Raw genomic sequence first — 22,544 nt, forward strand, 5'->3', positions numbered from 1 at the left:
CAGGCTTATCCTAAAGTTGTGAGAGTCAGCATCCTCTCCTTGCCACCCTCTGTTCCCACAACTAGTTATTCTGAGCTTCTAGGGGCAGAAGATTGCTGACCCAAGGGCCAGACCCCCTGCTGGTCCCCACATTTCCAAGATCTGAAAACCAAGGATACTAAGAGTCCCAGGCCAGGGTTCCCTATTTGCTCACCCACCTTAACCCCTCCCTGGGCAATCCCAGCCAATGCTAAGAGGCATCCAGAGGGTGGAGCTCTGAGTCAGAGTATAAATTCCCAGTCTCACCACCCAGCTGGAGAGCCGCCACGATGCTCCAGAAGCAGATGCCCGCCTGGGTCTCCCACCACCTGCCAGACCCATGCCAAGCAGAAGATGGCAGACCCTCAGCCACCTGCGCCTTGGAGGTGAGGAAGCAGTGGGGGCAGGTGGGGCCAGGAGCTGAAGGTGGGAGACAGGCTCAGGGAGGCTGGGGGCATTGTGGACTCCAGAGACATGGGACTCCTCTGCTGGGGCAGCCTCCACCTAGCACCCAGGGACATGGTCTGGCCCAGTTGGGCCTGGGGCTCTGGGGTGGTTGGCCCAGCTGTAGGTACCCACTGTCTTGACAAAATGCCATTGAGTGGCTCAGGGCCATCCTGAGGCCAGTCCAGCAGCCAGGTAGACAGTGCTCAGCACTGGCAGGAATGGGTCCACATTTGGCTTATCCTAGCAGCAAGTAGGCATTTACCCTGTGGACATCCTAAACTGCCATGCTCTGTGAGTGTGCCGTGTGACGTCTTGTGAGGATCGGTGATGTTGGCCAAGAGGCCTCCCACCTGGGTCTGTAGTCAAGACTCCTGGGGATCTCCCACTCCTCTCAGCCTGGCAGGGAGACCCCAGGTTCATGGTCAGATCGCCAGCGCTCTGGAGCAGCTCTGCCTTGACTTTCCTCTCTTATCTCACTCTTGTAATTTGCCTTAGACACGCCATGCCAAGGACTGTCAGCAGCAGCATACTTCTCATTACCTTCCCCCAGCCCACACCAAATCACAGAATGAGATGAGTGATGCCCTGAAAGTGCCTTGTCCTTTGGGGGTGGGAGACGGAGACCCTGATCAGTCTCCAAGGAGCCCAGGAGGGGAGCTCAGTGTTGCATGATGTCAGTGCCCCGCTGCCCTGGCCCGGTTAGACATGGCCTTCAGGAGTGTGCCCACATTTCTCCACAGCCCTCGGGGAAACTTTAGTTAGCAGCTAAATAGCCCTCACTGGCATCCTAGGAAGACCTTTATAAATCCTTCACATTGTAGCATCTGTGGTTTGCAGAGCTAATAACTGGCTAGAGAACTCAGAAAATGAAAAGCGGATGTCAGCTGGGAAGGGAAAGAGTGGATCTGAGAAGGCTTCATGGAGGAGGAGGACAGCACTTGCTCCTCCCTCTCCAGTCTTACTGAGCCTCCAAGAGCCTGGGCTGGGCTGTGGGGTCCCTCCACAGAAGGGACAGAGCTTACCCCGAAGGGGGGAGTGAAGCAACAGAGAACTGCGTCTGTCCCTCTCAAGTCCTGGAGAGTCTATGACTCAGAGCTGGGACTCTTTGCCCTGACCCCTCGCTTAGCCTGGATGGTAAAAAAAGAAAACAGGCTCCTTACAGGTGACCCCTGGTCTCAAACTAGCTGGGAAATGTCCTGGGTCCCCACCCCAATGGTCTCCTTTTAAGAAGGGCCTGTGCATCCTGGAAGCTATCTCCCGGCTGGTCAGAGCTCTGACACAGGTGTCGAAAGGGACTGTTGGATCCACCCAGCTCTCTGGAACAGAGAGATGGCATCACCAGCCGGGCCTGCTCTGAGAAGCCCTGGGGAGAGGAGTTCCCACAGGCTCCATGGGAGCTGTCTTCCCCTCTTTAGCACCCCAGACCTTGTGGGCTGGCTTGGTTAGGTATGCCTGCCCCCAGGATGGGCATCGGGCCTACCACTTCCTACTCCCACCCTCACCTGGGAGAATGACCCTGAGTAACTATCTGTGACTACACATTCGTCTAACTTGTAGTGGTGGCTATTTTCTTGGCATGTAAGGAGAGTCCTGAATTGGGAGTTGAGGGTTTTACTCCTGCCTCTGCTATGAACTCATCTAGGGCATGACCTGGAACAGATTGGACTTATAGTGAGGGCCAGCGTCCGGGTGGCTGGGAAGCACCTGCCCTGTAGTCAGGGAGACCTTCACCTGAGTCCTGTCCCTCCTGGGCTGTGTGGCCCTGGGTGAGATGCAGCTTCTCTCAACCCAGTCTTCTCTGCAAAGCAGGCATCACAGCCCCTTCTCAGCACAGTGGGAGGGCTACAGATGCAGTGCACCCAGTGTGCAGTCAGGGCCTCACACACGGAGAGTAACAGAGTGTGTTCTCCAGCCTCCCCGCCAAAAGGTCCATCTGTAAAGTGAGGGGTGGGAAAGAGTATTATTGGATTGCATGATAGCCTCTCCTGAGAGTCAAGGGGTTCCATCTTCTCCCTATGAGCCGGCAGATGCCCTCTGTCCTAAGTAGGCCTGGAGGGGAATGAAGTCCTGGTGAGATCAGCCCCAGGGACCAAGGCCGGGGAGGGGGGCAGAGGGATGTGTGTCTGCAGCCTGAGGAGTGGCACCCAAGAAACTGCTCCTAGCTGTCCTGCACTGTTTGCCGGAGTCCCTGCCTGGCGCTCCAGCATGCCGAGTGCTCCCTATACCTCACCCCAGGACCCCCAATGCCCCGTGACCAGCAGGATTCATGTCTGTCCCTGCTCCAGCGCTGCAGCCCAGCTGGCACGGTGCCTGGCCAGGCCTGTTTTTAGGTATTTCAACTTTCACCCTGATAGTTAGCCAGGGCGTCCTGTCCTAGGGACCAGCTTGTCCACGTCCCTGAAGTTCTCACCCTTAGCACCATAGCTACCCATACACTTGGCTTTCTTAATCTCGCTGGCTTCTGGTTCCCATCTGCAGAGTCACAGACACTGTGCTTTGTGCTTTTGCATCTTCCTACTGTGTATCAATTGCCTCTGGGGCCATGAATTTAGCTTATCTCTAGCACCACGCCAATTGAGCACATTATATCAGGAGCAAAATACTCATTTTAAGCTGAGAAGGTCATTTTTCACAGCCCTGGTTCCTGGAATCCTCTGGGCCCAAGACCTGAGTCCCCTGTTCCCTCTGCCTTCCTCCCTTGGCCCTCTGGGCTCTCTCTCCAACCCGCCAGGCTCTCTCTCCCTGTTAGGAGATGGAAAAGGGCTTTGTAGAGGGCTTTGAAACCGGGTCTCTCCTGAAAATGCCTGGGCTAGAAGGTGTGACCTGAGGCTCAAGGCAGACCACAAGGAGCCCTCTGTGGCTGCTAGAAAATGGAAACTTCTCCAAGAGCCCTTTCAGCTCCGATGTTCTCTGGCAGTTTAAAAAGGAGAGGCCATGGGCTCTGTCTGTTGAACACAACAATGGAAAAATGGTCAGAGTTTGGGGTTATTTTGGGGCTTTGGGGAAATTCAAGGTAAAAAGAAGAATCTGTCAGGAAAATAGATTTTAAGACCAAGGAAGTGAAGATGGGGACAAGCAGCACCTGTCTTTGTGTTTGCCGAGGGCCACTTTCAGGTGAGATGACAGGATAGTCATGGGTAGGAACATGGCCTTAAGAATTAGAACTGGATTCAAGCTAGGCTCCTCTGATTCCAGCTGAGTGCCTGGAGTCAAAGGACTCAGGCTCAGACTCTCCACCTGTGAAGTGAGGCTAATAACTGCTTCATGGGGTGTTGTAAGGTTTGAGCAAGACAAATGTAGACGTTGTATACACAACATTTAGCAGGTGGCAGACCCTCAGCCAGTGATCGCTGATGTGGTTATTGTTGCTGAGGGGTCAACACCAATGAAAGTCATCAGGGTAGATGACAGCTGAGACCTTTTCTTGGAAGGCAGTGAGATCCTGTGGGAAGCTACAAAGGCTCATTCCCTTCCAGAGAAGACACAAGAGAGCAGGGCAGGGCCCAGGACTGCCCCTCCTGGAGGCAGGAGAAGGGTAGTGATGGCCGAGAGGACCATGGTCCTGAGTTCAGAGCCCTTCAACACTATGAAATGACCCCGAGGACTGACCCCTGCCTGGCTGAAGCTTTGGGCGGCTCCCCACTTGGAGCCCTCTAGTTGCCCTCTGAGAAAGTGGGCCAGTGGGAACAGGCTATGCCAGAACTGCTCTCCTGGGTGCAGGCTGACTCCTCCTTCCTTACCATATCAGGCCATGATACTGCTCTGCCCAGGAGCAGAGTGAGAAGTAAGAAACCCACTGTGCCCAGAGGGGAGCTGGCCAAAGGCCATAGCCATATTTCTAGAACCAGAAGAGAACTGATCTGTGTGGCCTTTGGCCCAAGTTACAAAGCTCAAAACAAAAACCTGTTAGAGCATGTTATTGACCATGAAGATAGTCAATATTTCAGAGTTAATCTCACCAAAGGAATCTTTTTTTCAATAGAAATCTTTATTGTTGAAAGTATTATGTACATCCCTTTTTTGCCCCCATTGACTTCCTCCAACCCCCTCCCCCTGCCCCAGGCCTTCACCACCCTATTGTCTGTGTTCACCAAAGGAATCTTTAAACTAACTGTCAGATTGGCTTTGATTCTGATTTTGAGTCAGCTGTTGGGGAGAAAGGAGAAAGAGACCCTCAAATTAGTTTACATCTCTCTCAGGGGCTAAGCAATAGCCTTCCCAGTCATCATTCTATTGTTGCTGGTTAAAATTAAGCCCCAAGAGAGGCTGGAAGGACAGATATCAAAATGATAGCAGTTCTCATGACAAGTAAAAAATATTGTAACTATGTGCAGTGATGGATGTTAACTAAACTTATTGTGGAGATCATATCAAATCATTATGTTGTACACCTAAAACTAGTACAGTGTTATATGTCAATTACACTTCAAATTTTAAAGTATATTAAAATACTTTATTACAAAGGTTTTATGATGATTAGAAACAAAGAAAAGGGTCTGACAAATAGTGTTTAATAGATGCTAGCTATTACAAATAGTATTATCCTATATAATAAAAGGCTAATATGCAAATTGTCCCCTTGAGAGTTCCACTGACCGGGAGTTTGGACCGCTCACTATGACGTGCGCTGACCACCAGGGGGCAGTGTGGAACGAAGGAAGGCCCCGGCCAGCAGCTGGCAGCTGGGCAGGGCCAGGGGTGGGGGGGGGGGGGGTGGCATGCGGGAGGCCCTGATTGGCCCTGATCTCCGGCCAGGCCTAGGGACCCTACCTGTGCATGAATTTTGTGCACTGGGCCTCTAGTCTCCGATAATAGTCAAGGCAGATGAGCTATCAGTGGACAGTCTGGGTTGAACATACAAATAATTATTATAATGTTAAATTTTTTTAATGATTTAATGATGATTTTTGAGTGGTAAGGTTATGGGGACTCTTTTTCTTCATACTTTTATTTTTCCAAAACCCTAATATTATTTTAAATAGAGAAGAATTGTATCCTCTTAAAAAGTATAAAGTGATTTTAGCCACACAGAGTGGATTATGTGGAGTGTAAAGGCTCCAGTTCAGAGGCCTCTATAAATATAGTTGCTTGGTGAGTTGGAGGAGTTCAGTGGCATCTGCTGTGGACACAGGCTGGGAGTGGATTGGAAAAAAGACTCATCTAAGCCAAACTTTTATGGAAAGGGATTCAAATCCCTAGATTCAAACAGGAAAGACATGAACAGAACAGGAACAAAGCTGTCCCTCTTCCAGATATGCTGGCTCAGAGTGGGGTTAAGAGGAAACCCCTTACCTTGATACCTGGATCCCCTGGGGACCAGAGAGCCCTCCAGGGCCCAGAAGTGTGGGTTGACTGTGGAGGCCTCTGGAGGCCAGGCAGTGGGAGCCTAGGGCAGCTGGAGCTGCTCTCCATGAAGGCCACCTGCCATCATTGCCTTGATAGTGAGTCCACTGTCCTCTCAATCCACAGGAGGGGCTGTCTCCATGCTACCTGCTAACAGTGAGGGTCATCCGCATGAAAAACGTCCGGCAGGCTGACATGGGTGAGTATCTTCCTTTCACTTTCCTCCTCCTCTGCCTGTGGGGTCTGGATGGAGAAATGGTCAGGGGTGTGTGTGTGCATGCGTGCGTGCATGCATGCGTGTGCGTGCATGTGTGTGTGTGTTCTACACTCAGGTTGTATTTCAGACTTTGGGGTTTATATTGATTTTCATGCCTTTCCCATTAGCTGTGACCTTGGCACTACCACGGTTCCCCTGTGTCCAAGAGCACTGTCACCTCACTCTCCTCCCTGCCCTCTCCCTAGTATCCATTTCCAGGAGCGCCAGCTTCTCCCACACTGGGCACTTCTTGCTCTGAATGAGTTGAGGGACTGTTTGGGGTGAAGGGAAGGAGAGGCCCTTGGGCGTCATGGGACCAGCTGCCAGCCTCGTCCCAGTGCTCCTCCGCAGGACCCAGCTACCATGTTGGTTTCTAGGGTCCGAGCCAAAAGCCCCACAGCTCCCAGTTCTGCAGGTCGGCCCTATGGTGTGGTTGACTCACCAGAGCTGCTTATATAGCATTTTCTTGCAGCCTTAACTTCCCCTTCCTCCCAGCCCCTGCAGCATGCCTAGGCCATGGGGGCCCAGGGAAGTCTCTAGCTTCAGCATTTGGGTAAGGAGGATGCTCCCCCATGCCTGGCTTTGGGTGGCATTTCAAGAGATAAGGAGAACCAAAAGCCCCTTCCAATGCTTCCCTCATCTTCCCTCAAAGAGGAGAAAGCTTGGTGTTAAGGCCCCACTGCTGAGGGGGTGCCCCACTCACTGGTGACCCCACAGGAATGGCCCAACAGCCACCAGGATTCCCCAAAGCTTTGTTATACTCTCCCTGCCCCGGGATTCAACTCAGAGTGGCAGAGAATGCAAAGAGCCATGATACTTTTTTAAAGTTTTTACTTATTGATTTGAGAGGGGGAGGGAGAGGGGCAGAGAGAGAGAGAGAGATCTGTTTGTTGTTCTACTTATTTATGCATTCATTGGTAGATACTTGTATGCACTCTGACTGGGAATCAAACCTGTAACCCTGGTGTATTGGGGTGACACTCTAACCAACTGAGCTGCTGAGCCAGGGACATCTCTGCCCAAAGTGATTATAGAATAGTCATAGAATATGGCATTCTAACCTTTTCACTACATAATTAAGACCCAGAGGAGGACAATGAAAACTGCCAGTAGCTAAGGAAGGCTCACTGGGGACCCGGGTCTGAGAGGGGCGGGCTGTGAGCATCCAGAGGCCCAGGGAGACCAGTCTGGAGAGGGGCCATCCTGAAGAAGAGAGAGGATTATATCCCCAGGCACCTGCTGGGGGCCAGCCTTGGTGAGACATCCAAACACCATTTGATCTTCCCACAACCAGAGGGTAGAGCTGTGAGGCCCACTTTACACCTGAGGGTTAATGAAAGTGTTGGATCCCAGGTCTGGAGAGCTGGGGAGTCGAGGGGACAAGCCAGGAGAAGGAGGCAGGGCCAGTGATGGAGGGGGAGGAAGCCAGGCAGAGGAGAAATCAGGATTTAGAATGATGTGGCGCCTGAGTTCTTGAGGGAGGAATTGCATGACTTCCCAGGGCTCCTGTGCAGCTTGTGCTGGAGCACAGGTGGCCAGAGGCTGAGACACTTGCTGGGAAGCTGTCGCTGTGGCTGTCACTGCTGCTGCTGTGCAGGGTTGAGTGTAGAGGAGGAAGGGCCCTGGAACCCTAGAGAAAGCAAAGGGATCAGACAGGATTCAGACCAAGTCCCCTGGACGGTGAGTGTCCAGAGCCCATTCCAGCAGGAGCAGTTGGAGCCAGAGTCCAGCTTGGGCCTAGCTCTGCGGAAAGGGCCAGCCAAGGGCCAGGGATTTCTCCTCAGGCTTCTCAAGGCCTCCCAGCCCACCAGGAGTGATCCGAGGAGTCTGAAAGTGTCCCACGGGCTTGGGGCCCAGCTGCCTCTTTCACCTCTATTGCCCATGCCACACTTCACCCCACTCCCCTCAAGGACAGCCTCGGCTTTCACACGCCTGCGGCTGCACACCGGCCTCCGCTCCTTTCTGAGTATGTCTATCCCAGCCCTGCCTATACCCGTATGCTCAGACCTTCCCGTTGTCCAGGGCCTTTCTGTCTTCTCCCTGTCACACCCCTGCCAGAGGTAGGGGGATGGAGGAGCAGACAGCCAGAGAAACAGGCTGAGGTCTCGCTCCACCACCCTGTCTCCCCCTTCCTCACATGTGCCTTGGCACACAGGCTGCCTTTTGAGGGTACCTGGTCCCCTTTGAGCACCCCTAGTTGTTGATTTTTTCTTCATTTCCCCTGAGGAGCAGGGTTGGGCATGCATAGTGTCTGGGTGCCAGCCCGGAAACATTGTGTCTGGTCTCCACGGCTGGGCTCTGTTGCTGCCTTGCCAGATGAGATTTGAGACTATCCTGATGCCTTCCAGGTCCTGGGTTACCCTTGCCCCAAACTGTTCCCTTCTGGCTTGTATCAAAAGCATGTTACTCTCTGGTTCCACCTTGAATGTGTGTCTGAGTTTGCAGGAGTTCAAGGAGCCTGAAAAGGATGAGATTGAGGGATAAGATTCAGCAATGATCCCTCTACCCCCTCCTCCTGCATGTCAGGGAGCGTGCTGCTCAGACCTGGGCCAGAACTGGGAGGGAGTCTGCCCAGAAGCCTCCTAGCTATAAAATGTTTTTATTACTCTTGGAAAAATAAATTAAAATGCAAACCAGCACCCCAAGGGATGTGAGGCAGGTATCTGTAGAGGTATTAGCGAGACAGTGTTCTCAGCATCTGTGGAGATCATTGCGTCATTTTTGCCACCCACCTTCCAGGAAAGGATACATCTCATCAGATGACCAAGCCCTTTGTCACTCCCAGAGGATTAGAACCAATCTATGCCTAGGAAATTCCCTGTAGTCCCTGAAACTCTCAGAATTGGGTCACCGTTGCTTAACCATTATTCTTCATTGCAAACATGATGGTCCCTGTCCTTACAGTCAGCTAATGACACCTGCTATCTGGGCCCCACCGGATTTCCTCCATCACCCCTCCCTCCCCAGATTACCTCTTCTTTGGGCTGCATTCTCCTCCTTCCCAGCTTGTTGGGGTGGAGGTGGGAACCGCTCTCTGCACAAGGACTGAAAAACAAATTAACGCTTGAAGTGTGGGTGTCTGATCAGCCCTGTCTCTTTCAGGACAAAAATGCTGAGATTTTATTTAATGGGTTTAACGGGAGAATTTTAGGCACGGACTGAAATAGGAAAGGAATTTTAGGAGGAAGGGGCCTTTACAGGGTCCATTATATCGTGCTAAGCAAATGGGTGTGCAGTTGGTGGGGTCGCTGCCTGTAGGCTTCTAGCGTACAGAAGGCAGACCAAGGAGGAGGTTACAGGCCCAAGAGGAGGGCCAGTATCCAGAAAAAGCTGCAGGAAGGGTCCTGGAGGGCTGAGTAGGTTCCTAGGGAGGCTCCCTGTGGGCAGAGGGATTAGGCACGGCAGCTTTCATACTTGTCTGTGGTGACTCAGCCTGGAAATCTGGGGTACTGGTTTAGCCCAATAGCAGGAAGTTGGGCTTTTACTTGCATTCATTTACTCAGCAAATATCTTGTCCAAGCGCTGACACATGGTCTTCCGGCCTGCCAGTGTTCCGGGTGCAGTGTTAGCTAGTGCTCTGCCAGGAGAAGAGCAGAGGGCGCCAGGTGAACAGGGGCACCTGGCCCAGGCATAGGGGCTCAGGGAAGGCTTCCAGCGGAGGTTCCTTCTGAAACCCAAAGGGACTAGCCAAGGGAAGGGTGTTCTAGGCAGAAGGAAAGACAAAATGGCATGGCACCTTGTGAGACCTGCAAGTGATTGGGTTTTGCTAGAGTCTCAAGTACAACTGAGCACCTGTGAACACCTCTGTGTGTACATACATATGCATGTGTGTGTGCATGTGTATGTGTGTGTGTTTGGCGGCAGGGCACAGGCTGGGTTAAAGGGAGGGTGGATAAATGAGGCTGAAGCTGGGGAAGTTGGCAGGGCAGTCCTGTTGAGTAGTTGGGACTCCTTCCTGAGGGCAGGTGGGGAGTGACATGGTCTGATCTAAAAAGATCCCTCTGGTTTCTCTTTAGAGAAAAGATCAGAGTAGAGGAAGACAGGGTACCTAGTGGGGAAGAGGCAACAGAGATGAAGGTGGCCTGCAGCAAGGCAGTGGCAGTGGCAGTGCCAGTAAGGAGATGTAGATGGGCTGGAGAGATCAAAGGAGTTAAAGCAACTCAATACAAGAGTCAAGGACAATCCTTGGTGTCTGGCCTGGACACCTGAGTTGTCGATGAGTAGTAAGCAGCAGATTGGCCACAGAGGGGATGATGGGGATGATGAAGCCATTATTTTTTTTATTCTGTTGGGTTTTGGTCATTCTTTGTGTCTAAATTAAATGATGAGTATGACATATAAAGGACAGTGTCATCTCACCCTTATTCAATGGCAGGAGGTCTGCAAATTCCAATTCACTGAGTAGTAAGCCCTCAGAGATTAGCCAGACATTGGGGATAACATCAGAAGCTAGGGGTGCTTGTGATGCAATCCCTGGTGAAGAACTCTGGTAAAGTTTTCAGTGTGGTGGCATTGTAGGAATAAGTCAGTCCGGGGATACACACCTCTGGTTCCATTCTCACAGAATAACAATTGGATCAGTCTTACCAGTACAGAACTCCCATGCCCACACCATCTTTACCTCTAGAGGACTCTCTGACACTGGAAACTATTGCCTTTTACTCATTTTCTGTGTATCTAGTGTGAGCCCTGGGAATTAGCCTAGCAGGTTGCTGGGTGAGTAACAAGGGCACCCATGGCACCTCTTTCTCCCTCTTCCCAGGTAGAATGGAAAGAGAGAACCAGGCTGGGTTGCTCTTTTTCACCCTGTGCCTTCTGGTGCTCCAACCAAAAGACCTGGGAGGCCTTCTTCCACTTTGGGAGGGCTTATTGGGATCACAGCCCTTGTCCCTTCTTCAGAACACATCCAGCATCAACACACTTGGATTGTTCTTTTCAAATGGGGGAAAAAAGTATGTGGCTCCATGTGATGATTTCTTGGGTTACACACCTCATGCTGGAAGACCAATGTAGGTATGAAGAGCCCAGCAGGTGCAGTTGAGATATGTAGTTGTATGTAGATGGTGGCCCTTGCTCCTAAATCCTACTGAATAGCTTGTCTCCCCCCCACCCCCACAAGCCCTTTCCCACTGTGGTCCTCTAGGCTGACTCTCAATAGACTATGCCCCTTCTAATCCCTGCTTCTCCTCAGCCCAGAGGAAGAGCTGAGCCCTACTTTGGTTCTCCTGGTGCCCTGGGTTAATGCAAGAGTTAACACTGGACCTTTTGGGGCTGGTCCTCTAGATCTTTCCCTAGCAGAGAGAACACCATGCAGCCATGCCTTGTCCCAAAGCAGAGAGGCAGGGTGCTTCTGATAAAAGTCAGAGGCCATGTGCGTCCATGAGAACAGTCAGTGAGACCTGTGTCCACCTATGTCAGTGGTTGGCAAACTGCGGCTTTCGAGCCACATTCGGCTCTTTGGCCCCTTAAATGTGGCTCTTCCACAAAATACCATGGCCTGGGCCAGTCTATTTTGAAGAAGTGGCGTTAGAAGAAGTTTAAGTTTAAAAAATTTGGCTCTCAAAAGAAATTTCAATCGTTGTACTGTTGATATTTGGCTCTGTTGACTAATGAGTTTGCCGACCACTGACCTATGTGAAACATCTAGCCTGCAGTCTGTGGCTGTCTTAGGGTTCTGGAACAAAATTTCTGTAGCGTCAGACTCATGAGTTAGGAGAGGACCTGAAGCTGAAACAAGGCCTTCTTGCTCTGGAAGTGACTTGCCTGAAGTTCCCTTCAGACTCTGCACTCTCTTCTCTGGACCTGGGTTGGCACCTCACCCCTCCCTCCCACCCTTGTCTTCATTGGACAGTGAGCCAGACAGACTGCTATGTGAGCCTCTGGCTGCCTACCGCCTCTCACGAGAAGCTGAGGACTAGGACCATCTCCAACTGCCCAAACCCAGAGTGGAATGAAAGCTTCAACTTCCAGATCCAGAGCCAAGTGAAGGTGAGATGTGGAGGACTGCACCTGTCTGCCCTGCCTGCATTTCTACTCCCCTCTTTGCCTGCTTATCCTTCTCGTTGTTTATGTGTCCTTCTTATGCCCATTTGTCTTTCTTTCTACCTACTTCTGTCCTCCTATTGACTTGTCTTCTTACTCACCCATTCCTTTCAGCCTGTCTCATATTTGTCCTTCTCTGAGCCTGCTTATCTTTCCACCTTCTTTCTTGTCTCTCTTGTCCTTCTACCTAATTGTTTCTGGAACTGGGTGTCTCCTGTCCCCAAATATAGTGTGTTTCCAGTACTTTCCAGAACATACTGCAAGTAGGAGAATACACAAAGAGAAAAACCATTCTATTCATTAAGTTCAAGGCCAGTCTAATTCTATCTCTATCATAAATTTTTTTTAGATTGCTTTATTCTTTCTAATATCTTGTGTGTGTGTTCTTACATTTGTTGATTTATTTCATGCTGTTGGTCCTATTCAGATATATGATGACTCTAAGTAGAGTTCCCATCTCCTTGCGGGAGAATTCTCCCTTGACACCCTGAGTCTATGGCAGCCTAGGCAGAGTGCTTCTTATGAGAAACTCCGCCTCTTCATGGAGGCATCAACCATCTGAACACTTGAGACCTGGGAGCTCTATCCAGCTTCCTGCTTTCATAGTTTAGGTATTTCTGGTTCATGACAAGTGCTTTTTATATTTATTGTTTTAAAAATATCTATCATATACGTGGTTTTGGCAAAAGAAGGAAATTTCTATGTGGGCTCAATCGGCCATCTTGAAATTAGAATTTGGGCTTCCTTTGTCTAAAGATCTAGGGGGCTACTGGGTTGGTTCTGGACATACTTGGGTTTCTAGTAATTACCAGGTCACAGATCTCATTCAGTTGCAAAGCCCCAGAACCACCTCATGTCCACCAAACAGGGACCAAAGAGGCAAACCCAGTTCCTGCCCACATCTCCCAGGATCCTTAGAAAAAGAGGCCTCAGAAGTTAATCCATGTCACCTGAGACCATTGACCTCAGAGTTCAGATAATGGGGTAGGTGCTCAACTCTTGACATGCTGCCTTGGGGCCCTCCATGAGATCTCATTAGGAGCTGATGAGCCAAAGAATGGAGTTCCAACACCTCACCCCTACCCCATCAAGCATTGGAATGCCTATGATCTTTGGCACAACACTCACTGGATGTTAACATGTTAGCTTCCCTCATTTGGGTTTTCTAACACCACAGGGGCTGTCTTCAGCTCCTGATGCCCTGGTGCTGAATACTAGTACATTCCATATTCTGCAGTGGTCCTTGCTCTGCCCTTCTGTTCTTCTTTCAGGTAAAATGAAATCCCTCACACTTCACAGGCCCTTGGCAAGTTTGCAAAATCCTCCAATAGGGGAGTCAGAGCAGAAGGGCAGGAAGGTTTTAGAGAGTTGGAATGGTTGGAGTAGACACTTTCCTCTTTAAATTCATTTCCCTACAAATGTGTCTCACTTCTGAGCAAGGACCTTTGTGCTGGTCCCTGTCCCTTAGACCCACCTCCTTGCTAGGACTGAGGTCAGGCCCCTTGTCCTGAGAATGGGTCAATGGGTCAGTCAATCATAGTAACCAGACTTGTACCCTGCTTTCTCCCCTAGAATGTGCTAGAGCTGAGCGTCTGCGATGAAGATGCAGTGACACCAGATGACCATCTCTTGACAGTTCTCTATGACCTCACCAAGCTCTGCTTCAGGAAGAAAACCCATGTGAAGTTCCCACTCAACCCAGAGGTCGGTACAGCTGCCAAGCCCCTCAGCCTCCTGTTTCAAGAGCGGCAGCTGGTCATTCCCATGATGCTTTTCCATGGACTCCTCCCTGTGTAATAGCCAAGTCAGAGAAAGATAACTGCTGATCCAAATCTCAGTGCTATTGCTTACTAGCTTTATGGCCTTGTGGAATTATTGAATTCCTCTGAGTTATTTTTCCTTGTCCATACAATGGTGATATTAGTACCTACTGCACAGGGTGACTGTGAGACTTAACTGGGAAAACGTGGCTAAGGCACCTAGCATTGGTCACAGTACAGAATAGAGATGCCATAGTGTTGATTCCCTTTCCTCTTTCCTTTCCCTCGGGGTCCTGCTGCTGGGAGAGCCCCAGGGGACAGAGGACAGAGGAGAGTAAAGGAGGGCGAATCTGCAAGTCAGAGAAAGTCTGAGCTGGAAAGGACCAGAATGTTATAGATTCACTCATTCAACGAATACTTGAATGCCCACTGTGGACTGGCAGGGAAGGGGCCCCTACCCTTCAGAGCTGAACTTTCTGGGGGCCATATCACAGCTCTCCCTTGCCCCTGGCACAGCCCTTTGGGAAGGCAGGAGACCATTATGAAGTAGAATAATGGGGATAGAAGATGAAACGGAAATGTTCTGGGTATAAAAGTTTCATGCTGGGGTTGGGGGTCATCTCCCTACCGTAACTCTCCCCTGCGTGGTCAGCAATGTGCTTGATGTTAAAGACTTGGGGACAGCAGAAGGTAGAGAGGACAAGAGCCAGGAGCAGCTGCCCCCACTCCATGTTAGCAGGATAGCTTCATGGGAAGGATGGGGCAGGTTCACAGAGGCTCCTGGGGCAGCTCGCAGCTCACAGCTCACAGCTGCCTTCCCTCCCTCCCCCACAGGGCATGGAGGAGCTGGAGGTGGAGTTCCTGTTGGAGGAGAGGTGAGTAGCCCACAGTCCTGACCCCCTATTGCATTTCAGTTGTATTTCATTTGCTGTCTTCCCCTCTTCCACTCTCTCCCCTGGCACTCACCTCAGACTCTTCACTGTGTGTTAGAATCACTGAGAGCCTTTAAATACAGTAGGTGCCCGGTCCCATTCCTACTCGACCTATTCTACTGACACCAGTATTGCTTTAAAGCAGTGGTTCTCAACCTTTCTAATGCCGCGATCCTTTAGTACAGTTCCTCATGTTGTGGTGACCCCCAACCATAAAATTATTTTCGTTGCTACTTCATAATTGTAATTTTGCTACTGTTATGAATCATAATGTAAATATCTGTGTTTTCCGATGGTCTTAGGTGACCCTAATAGCAGTTCTCAACCTGTGGGTCATGACCCACAGGTTGAGAACCGCTTCTGACCCACAGGTTGAGAACCGCTATCAGGGTCACCTAAGACCATCGGAAAACACAGATATTTACATTATGATTCATAACAGTAGCAAAATTACAATTATGAAGTAGCAACGAAAATAATTTTATGGTTGGGGGTCACCACAACATGAGGAACTGTACTAAAGGATCGCGGCATTAGAAAGGTTGAGAACCACTGCTTTAAAGGTCTAATACTCTGGCCAACCCCCTGCCTTAGCTCCCCTGCCTTCCTGAGTGTGGCCTCTGGAAGAAATCCTGCCACCATAGTGATCAGGGCTTATTGAGGCCAGGCAGGGAAAGAGGTCAGGACCAAGGGGTCTCCTCCTTGACCCAGAACTGTTAGAACAACTCCCCCAAACTTTGGCCTAGAGCATAGGCTGCCTCCTGTCCCCCTCTATGGTCTACTCTGGAACCGAATGAGGGGGAAGCTCTGACCCAACATGTGGGCTATTTCTCATCATATTCAATGAGAAGAATGATCCAGGATCCTGGAGGTCTGACTTTGCTGTGGCCTCCAGTGGAATTGGGGACACAGAGCTGAAGGATAGGAAGGACAAGAAGATAAAGAGAGAAGGAAGGGGAGGAGCAGTAAGGGAGGACAGCAGGTCCCCTGCCCAGGGAGACAAGCCTGCCCAGGACGGCAGTGTGCCTTGTGATGGGGCAGCTGGCTGCTCCCCTCTTTGTAGCACTGGCAGAGCTGAGCCCCCTAGATTTATGATCAGCCAGGGACGGGGAGGATGAGAGGAATGAGCTTGAACAAGAGAGCTTGTCACATTCCACTCAGAGGTCCTCTGCTAGGGGTTCTTGGATCTACAGCAAGTCCTCAGATAATGTCTCAACATCATTTGTCATTTCGCTATAATGATGAGATGATATAGAAATTTTACTCTTATTTATTTCAATTGGCCTATATTAAAATAGGTTTTGTTACACTGCAGTTCCAAGAACCTCTCGAGGACATTAAGTGAGGGATTACAGTATTTGAGGTGCTTCATTCCCCATCAAGAGCAGAATGACAACTTAAAATCAACTTCGTTTCACATTAAAGAAAACCTGGGCTCTCTTCTCTAGGTTTTGATTGGACAGGCATTTTAGGGAGGGTATCCTTGGCTGAATAAGAAAGTGGCTTGCAAATGAAACATGTCAAAATTGGTGCTTAGCCGAAACCGGTTTGGCTCAGTGGATAGAGCGTCGGCCTGCGGACTGAAGGGTCCCGGGTTCGATTCCGGTCAAGGGCATGTACCTTGGTTGCGGGCACATCCCCAGTGGGGGGTGTGCAGGAGGCGGCTGATCGATGTTTCTCTCTCATCGATGTTTCTAACTCTCTGTCCCTCTCCCTTCCTCTCTGTAAAAAATCAATAAAATATATTTTTTTTTAAAAAATTGGTGCTTAGAGTTGATCTGGAGACAGTCACCTTGGGCTTAAGTGGACTGCTAAGTGGTACTGTGGAGACATAGGCACTGGGCTCTATAACACAAGGACATTTCTTGTTCACCAGGCCCCTTTCTGCCAGGGCCAGAACTGTTTGTTAAACACATAAATGAAATAAAGCACAGAACAGAGAATGGGCCAGTTTCTCTACCAGAACTACTTACATCTGCTCTAGCTGGTGGTCTGGCCTTTTCCTGTAGCCTGTTTACCCCCAAACTGCCTTTCATCTGGTTGGACATAAAGAACAGCCATCCCAGCAAAGTCACATATGCTCAATGCTTAATCATCACTTGTATTTTTTCATTTTATTTTTTCCAGTTTCCTTGCATTATTATAGTGTCTGTTACTGGTTTTTAAGAGCTTGTTTATGGCTAAAGATGTTAACCATCTCTCATGCATTGCAAATGAAATACCATGTTTTTTGTTACTATTTTACTCTGGTGCTTTACTTTTTGGTTGTATCAAACTTGTGTATTAAATATAATCATGTTCTGTTAAGAAAGAAGAACAGCTGTTCCTTGAGAGGGCATAATGGAAACGCTTCTTCTACTCCTTCTAACTTGTAAATCTATATTTTTCTGGACATTCTATTTAAAACGTATGCCAGTTGTCTCCTTGACAATCTATGAATCTAAGGTTTCTTAAGCCAGTATTTTTCACAAGGACCAGGAAGGCTCTGCTATCTCATACAGACCCTATTTCGGCTTTTGTCACCTTTGTGGGGAAGCAGTCAGGACGGATATAACTGACCAGGAGTTCTCATTTTGTTTTTCAGTCCCTCTCCACCTGAGACCCTCATCACCAATGGCGTGCTGGTGGTAATTGTCCTTCCAGGTTCCTGTAACTCCAGAGGCCACAGTGGCTGCTGCTCTCGGGGGAACAGACTGTGGGAGCGAACACTGGGCCCAGCTGGGACCCTGTCCCAGAGCCTACTGGGAAGCAGCCTTTTTCCAGAATCAGTCTCAGTTCCATTTCCTCCCAACCCCCATCTCTCTACAGGCACAAGTTCATTATCAAAAAGGTTTCCGTAGTTCAGCTGTTGATACAGCCATTTTAATTAGATGCATCTAAAATCCCAGGATTCAAAATCTCTCCCCCAAAAATCAGTCTTTGGGAGTTTGTGGTGGAGACATTTGACCTGCCTCTGCCTCTTGAGAAGGCCCTTTCATTGGAAGTTACTCACTTTCAAAGCCCCAAGGAGGAAGGTTCCCTCGGGTCCCACCCTCCATCTGCCCTGAGAATGTGACCCCTGGCAGAACGGAGCCATAGGTGTCTCAGGAGGCTTCATTTTCCAATACTCAATCTCTGAGTAAGGTGATAGGGTTTGGTTGGGTTCGGAAAATGCAATGACCAGGTGACCAGGCTTCCCAGGTCAGGTCACTCAGAGCAGGGATCGCCTGTGCTAGGGATGACCCTCGCTTCTTTGTTGCAGGCTCGGCAAGTCTCCCGCCTGGAGGTTCATGCAGAATCCAGGAGGCAGAGGAAGCGTGGGAGAAGTGGGTCCTTTGACTGCCTCTGCCTGCTGCGGGGAGGGCTGCTTCCCACCCCTGCCAGCTGCCCTGGGCTCAGCTGGGGAACAAAGAGCTTGGTGGGAGATGCCTCAGTATTATCTCACCCTCAGGGGTTGTAAACCCCTGTATCCACATCCCTCACCCCTCTTTAAGGGGCATGGTCTTCCAGGCACCCACATAACTCTCAGAGCCTCCCGGGCCTGCCCTGCACCATGGGTCAGGGGTCAGTGGCACAACACTGCTCACACTGGTCTGCATGATACCCCTGCCACACCAGGGGTTCGCTAGATCTGGTGCAGTGGTCAGCACCGGGATGGGCGGACACTAACAGTGCCCAGGGCCCCTCTGGCTGTGCCCCTTCCTCTGGTGAGATGACAATTCATAGAGAGTCCTAGCATTTGGTAGCTGGCAGGGACCTAAGAGATCCATAAACATCTCCTGTTCACCGCTCTATCCCATGACACCCATGCAAGGACTCCCAGCCCTGTCCCAAGAGAGGGGAGCAGCATGGCCCCACAGACATGGTGAGGAAGGGAGGAAGAGGCCACTACCCCAAACTGGTGGGATGGTGAGGGCTGCTCTCACTGCAGTAGGAGAAGCAGAACCTCGGAGGACTCAGCACCTCAGAGGGCTTTCTGGGGACCTCATCTGTCAGCATCACATGCAAGCCTTGGGCTGGCCCTTCCTACAGAATGAGACTCTCTGGGGCATTTTAACCAGTGCCCCTGGTAGTTCTAAACCCCTGTCCTGAGCACCTCCAGCTGGGCTTTTAACTGGGCCAAGTTATGAGAGGCTATTGGGGGTCTCAGCCCTCTTGTCCCCTCTTCCAGGGAAAGACCTCCTGGTAACAGTGACGGAGTCCTTCGAGCATACCCAGCGCATCCCGCAGTACGTAGAGCCCTGCTGCCCAAACCCCTCCTGCTTCCACTACCCCAAGTATTTCCAGTCCCAGATGCAAGCGGACGTGGCCAGAAGACAATGGAGCTGTGGGGTACAAGGCGGAGTCAGGGGGTGGCGTGGGGGACTGGGGCAGAGGGTCGCCAAAGGAGCCCCTCACTTCACTCACAGAATCACGCCTCCTCCCAGCTCTGCTGCTGTGGTGTGCACAGGAAGAAAGGCCCTGTCAGCCAGCCCCTGGGTTGCCTCACCGATGGCCAGACGGTGACTCTGCCTGTGGTGAGTGAGGGCTTGGGTCTGGGGAGGGGCCTGAGCAGCTTAGCCTGGAGCTCCTGTGGCAGGAAGATGGGAAGAGCCTGGGGACACATTGGGGAAGGTGACTCATGGGGTCCCTCAGGCAGGATAGAGGAGTCTGATGGGATAGGAAATGCTGAAGTGCAGTATGGAGCCAAAGAGGGGGTACAGAGGCCAAATTAAGGAAGATAGGGTGGGTCAGGTCCAGAAGAGGGTGTGGGGATAGAGCATGTGTGTGCATGCATATGTGCATGTGAGCATATGTGTGTGTGCACACATGTGAGCTCAGTCAAGTCAGGAAGTGGACAGTGTGGTGAGTCTGCACTTCTTTGACTGGGATCACTTGGCTTTGAATTGTCATCACTGACAAGTTTTCATGTTTCATGTCTCAGGGAGAGAACTGTGAATTGCACATGAAGTCTACACCCTGGTAAAGTACCCCCTTTCTGTCTGTCCCTCTGATCTGTTCAATCTAGGGATGTGAAGTGGTATCTCGGTGTGGTTTTGATTTGCATTTCCCTGATGGCTAATGATGTTAAACATCTTTTCATGAGCTTATTGGCTATTTGTACATGTTCTTTGGAGAAATGTCTATTCAAATCCTTTGCCCATTTTTAAAGCGGGGTATCTGCTTTCTACCTAAAGTTGTAAGAGTCCTTTGTGTTTTCTGAATACCAGACCCTTGTCAGATATATGATTTGCAAATATTTTCTCTTTTTCTGGTCGTTATCTTTTTATATTCTTTTTAAAAAAATCTTTATTGTTGAAAGTATTACATATGTCCCGCTTTTCCCGCATTGACCCCTTCTGACCTGAACCCACCCTCCACCCCAGGCCTTTACTACCCTATTGTCTGTGTCCATGGGCAATGCATATATGCATGTAGGTTCTTTGGTTGATCTCTTCCCACCCTCCCACCCCTATCTTCCCTCTGAGATTCGACAGTCTGCTCCATGCTTCTATGTCTCTAGATCTATTTTGTTCATCAGTTTATTTTGCTCACTAGATTCCACATATGAGTGAGATCATGTGATACTTGTCTTTCTCTGACTGGCTTATTTTGCTTAGCATAATACTCTCCAGGTCCCTCCATGCTGTCTCAAAGGATTAAAAATCCTTCTTTTTTACTTCTGCATAGTATTTCATGGTGTTAATGTGCCACAGCTTTTTTTATCAACTCATCTGCTGATGGACACTTGGGCTGTTTCCAGATCTTAGCTACTGTAAATTGTACTGCTATGAACATAGGGGTGCATCCATTCTTTCTGAATAGCGTTTCAGGTTTCTTAGGATATATTCCTAGAAGTGGGATCACTGGGCCAAATCGCAGTTCCAAATTATTTTTTGAGGAAACTCCATATTGTTTTCCATAATGGCTGCACCAGTCTGCATTCCCACCAACAGTGTACTAGGGTTCCCTTTTCTCCACATACTCACCAGCACTTGTCATTTGTTGATTTGCTGATGATAGCCATTCTGGCAGGTGTGAGGTGATACCTCATTGTCGTTTTAATTTGCATCTCTGATTATCAGTGACTTTGAGCATTTTTTCATATGTCTCCCCATCTGTATGTCCACTTTGGGGAAGTATCTATTTAGGTTCTTTGTCCATTTTTTAATTGGATTGTTTGTCTTCCTTTTGTTAAGTTGTATGAGTTCCTATTATATCTTAAATATTAACCCTTTATCAGATATATCATTGATAAATATGTTCTTCCATACAGTGGGCTCCCTTTCTACTTTGTTGATGGTTTCTTTTGCTATGCAGAAGCTTTTTTAAAAAATATATTTTTAATTGATTTTCAGAGAAGAAGGGAGAGAAAGAGAGAGATAGAAACATCAATGATGAGAGACAATCATTGATCAGCTGCCTCCAGCATGCCCCTCACTGGGGATCGAGCTCACAACCTGGGCATGTGCCCTGACTAGGAATCAAATTGTGACCTCCTGGTTCATAGGTCACTGAGCCCTGTGGGCTGGGCCAGAAGCTTTTTAATTTGGTATAGTCCCATTTGTTTATTTTCTCCTTACTTTCCCTTGCCCTAGGAGATGTATCCACATATTGCTATGAGAGATATCTGAGATTTTGCTGCCTATGGTTTTTTCTATGATTTTTATGGTTTCATGACTTACATTTAAGTCTTTTACCCATTTTGAGTTTATTCTTGTGTATGGTGTAAGTTAGTGGTCTAGTTTCACTTTTTTGCATGTATCTGTCCAATTTTTCCAACACCATTTATTGAAGAGACTGTCTTGACTCCATTGTATGCTCTTGCCTCCTTTGTCAAATATTGAGTATAATGGCTTGGGTCGATTTCTGGGGTCTTTGTTCTGTTCCATTGGTCTATATGTCTGTTCTTGTGCCAGTTCCAGGCTGTTTTTATTACAGTGGCTTTGTAGTATAACTTGATATCTGATATTGTGATCCCTCCAACTTTGTTCTTCTTTCTCAAGATTGCTGTGGCTATCTGAGATCTTTTTTGGTTCCAAACAAATTTTTGAAATCTTTGTTCTAGACCTGTGAAATATGCCATTGGTATTTTAATAGGGATTGCATTGAATCTATAGTTTGCTTTGGGTGGTATGGACATTTTAATGATATTAATTCTACCAATCCATGAACATGGTATATTCTCCCACTTGTTTATATTTTCCTCTATCTCTTTTTTTCAATGTCCTATAGTTTCCAAGTACAAGTCTTTTACCTAAGTATCTTAATTTTTTTTGTTGCAATGGTAAATGGAATTGTTTGTTTAGTTTCTCTTTCTAAAAATTCATTATTGGTGTATTTAAAAAGCCATTGATTTCTAGATGTTAATTTTTATCCTGCTATATTGCCAAATTCATTTATTAAATCTAGTAGTTTTTTGGTGGAGTCTTTAGGGTTTTCTATGTACAATATCATGTCATCTGTGAATAATGAAAGTTTTACTTCCTCCTTTCCAATTTGGATGCCTTTTGTGTTTTCTTCTTGTCTGATCACTGTGTCTAGTACTTGAAGCACAGACATTTTAAATTTTGGTGACTTTCAATTTATCTATATATTTTTTTCTTTTATTGTTGTATTTAACTAATCCAAAGTCATGAAAATTTACTCCCATCTTTTCTTCCAAAAGCTTTATGGCCTCTCTCATATTTAGATCTATGATTTTGAGTTAGTTTTTATATACAATGTGACATAGAGGCTCAACTTTATTCTTTTGCATGTGGCTATCCAGTTGTCTCAGCATTATTT

At 48.8% G+C, this 22,544-nt stretch overlaps 1 protein-coding gene across 2 annotated transcripts in view; it reads left to right on the forward strand.

The window, feature by feature from the left end:
* The first annotated feature begins 301 nt into the window (after positions 1 to 301).
* The window catches only part of PLA2G4E (phospholipase A2 group IVE), a 39,243-nt gene continuing 17,000 nt past the window's right edge, over positions 302 to 22,544 (forward strand). For both annotated transcript variants that reach the window (XM_080662605.1, XM_080662606.1), the window contains exons 1-10: positions 302 to 404; positions 5,935 to 6,007; positions 11,916 to 12,052; positions 13,679 to 13,810; positions 14,701 to 14,741; positions 17,383 to 17,425; positions 18,040 to 18,103; positions 18,949 to 19,109; positions 19,205 to 19,294; positions 19,702 to 19,739. In XM_080662605.1, coding sequence (XP_080518731.1) covers positions 309 to 404; positions 5,935 to 6,007; positions 11,916 to 12,052; positions 13,679 to 13,810; positions 14,701 to 14,741; positions 17,383 to 17,425; positions 18,040 to 18,103; positions 18,949 to 19,109; positions 19,205 to 19,294; positions 19,702 to 19,739 — 875 coding nt within the window. In that variant the 5' untranslated portion in view covers positions 302 to 308. The remainder of the gene's footprint in view (positions 405 to 5,934; positions 6,008 to 11,915; positions 12,053 to 13,678; positions 13,811 to 14,700; positions 14,742 to 17,382; positions 17,426 to 18,039; positions 18,104 to 18,948; positions 19,110 to 19,204; positions 19,295 to 19,701; positions 19,740 to 22,544) is intronic.

This window comes from Plecotus auritus, assembly GCF_963455305.1.
Source record: "Plecotus auritus genome assembly, chromosome: 1".
Taxonomy (NCBI): Eukaryota; Metazoa; Chordata; class Mammalia; order Chiroptera; family Vespertilionidae; genus Plecotus; species Plecotus auritus.